The sequence below is a fragment of the Neophocaena asiaeorientalis genome, unplaced genomic scaffold (assembly GCF_003031525.2).
Source record: "Neophocaena asiaeorientalis asiaeorientalis breed wild unplaced genomic scaffold, Neophocaena_asiaeorientalis_V1.1 scaffold449, whole genome shotgun sequence".
In the NCBI taxonomy this organism is placed as follows: domain Eukaryota; kingdom Metazoa; phylum Chordata; class Mammalia; order Artiodactyla; family Phocoenidae; genus Neophocaena; species Neophocaena asiaeorientalis.
Window position 1 is genome coordinate 1,867,715 of NW_020175027.1, and position 2,122 is coordinate 1,869,836.

Genomic DNA, 2,122 nt, shown 5'->3' on the forward strand with positions numbered 1-2,122 from the left:
CCCTTTTTTTAGGTGTGTTTTTTTTTTTTTTTTTTTTTTTTTTTTTGTTTTTTTCCCTTTTTTTTTTTTGGGGCCCTTTTTTTTTTTTTTTTTTTTTTTTTTTTTTTTTTATCCTTTCTGCCTCTAGTATTCTAGTCAAGAAGAAAGCCAGAGGAAACCATTGCCTACTGCTGCCGCCCAGTGTTGTAAGTGAGAAACTTGTCTTTGAATCTTCTTAATCACAACTTTCTGTCAGTTCTCCAAATGTGGCTTATTTTGAGTTGGGGAGGTTGGAGATGTGGTATGTATAAACAGGAGATATTCCAGAAATATACCTTATTCAGGCCCATACTGCCAATGGCTATCTGTCCTTTAGCTTTAAGAAGAGATCTTTTGGTTTTGTGTGGCTACAGGTAGGGCAATGGTACTCTTTTTTCTACATTTGCCTGCTTTTACCCCTGGAGGAATGTTTTCTCCCATTCTGTCCCCATTTATCTGTTATTATCCTTTAAGGCTCAGTTTAAAAGTTACCCCCTCTGGGAAATCTTCATGCTGTTTCCTCCTTCTCCACAGTCTAGCTTAGATCTTTCTCTGCTTCCATAGTACCCTGTACATAAATCCATCATATAACCTATCATATATTATAATCTATGTATATTTCTTTGACAAGAAAGCAAAAGTTTTAAAGATATAGAATCTTCCATTTGTATTCCTAGTATCTGGCTCAATACCTGATACATAGTATAGTAAGCCTCAGTAAAGTCTGATAAACGATTAACTGAGTGAGGGAACTTGTCATTTCTTCTGAGATTAACTTATCCAGACCACACATTTTACTTCTTGAAATGAGCCGTGCATTGTTGGTATATTGGTATCTTCTCAGCTTCTCTCAGAACAGCTTGAAGAGATACTGAAGGACTGACTTGAAATCAGTTCTCTTTCACTTTTTCAACCTGTGGGGGTGGGTGTGCATATGTTGTGTTTCTTTTGTTTTGCTATAGTGTTTCTGAATCAATGCCAAACTTTTAGAAACTGCAGGTTGATAGTGGTGGTGATAGTGGTAGTAGTTATTGTAGTAATACTAGTAATAATAAGAACCACAGCAGCTAACGTATTTTGAGGTTTTATGGTATGCCAGATGCTGCTGTAAGAGCTAAAATATACTAACTTATTTAATCTTCACAACAACCCTAAGACATAGATTTTACTGTTTTCCTCATTTTTAAGATGAGGAAACTGAGATGGAGTTATTTGCCACAGATCACATAGGTAGTAAGTGGTGAAGTAAATATTCAGATATAGACAATCTGACTCTATAGCCTATGCATTGAACCACTATGTTATACTACTTCCTTCATATTGTTTCTGAAAAGGAAAACCTCCATTCATGGTTTATAAATCCATTGGTTGCCTTCCATTCTATTGGCTACTTACTTTCCTGATAAAAGTAAGACCACTGGCAGAGGTCAACACTTTTTCTTTATTTAAGGAAAACCTATTTTTCATATGACTTATTACTTTTGTTTTTGTCATTTAGGAACTAGGATTTATCAAATATTTAGGGTCATGGGAGACCACAAGAATCTGAATTGAAGACCAAGTTGTGAATTAAAGTCTATAGGTCATTTCCAGAACTCATTGTAATGAGCTAATTTTGAGTTTTTAATCTTTTAAATCTTTTTCCAGGACTGCTAATGAGAAGTGAAATAGAACGATTGAGATTTCTCTTGCCATTCCTTCATGGGTCCATTTGATGACATGCACATGCAGTTCAAGTGATTAAAGAGCAAATGCCTAGAGGGCAGGAGGAAATAAGAGACTATAATAATCAGCACCTTTATTAATTCTCTTACATTTTTATTATGTTTACCAGCTAATTTGTTTTTATGTGCATAGACTATTCCTGTCTTTTGACTACTCTCTAATATATATATATATGTTTTTTTTTTTTACCATTTTTAAAATAGATCTTTATTGGACTACAATTGCTTCACAATACCATGTTAGCTTCTGTTGCACAACAAAGTGAATCAGCCATATGCATACACATGTCCCCATATACCCTCCCTCTTGAGCCTCCCTCCCACCCTCCCTATCCCACCTCTCTAGGTGGTCACAAAGCACTGAGCTGATCTCCCTGTGC

At 35.4% G+C, this 2,122-nt stretch overlaps 1 protein-coding gene across 1 annotated transcript in view; it reads left to right on the forward strand.

Annotated features, from left to right (window-relative positions):
• Nucleotides 1–2,122, forward strand: part of UNC13B (unc-13 homolog B) — a 210,935-nt gene that overhangs the window by 69,886 nt on the left and 138,927 nt on the right. The window contains exon 7 of the mRNA XM_024763008.1: nt 128–185. Coding sequence (XP_024618776.1) covers nt 128–185 — 58 coding nt within the window. The remainder of the gene's footprint in view (nt 1–127; nt 186–2,122) is intronic.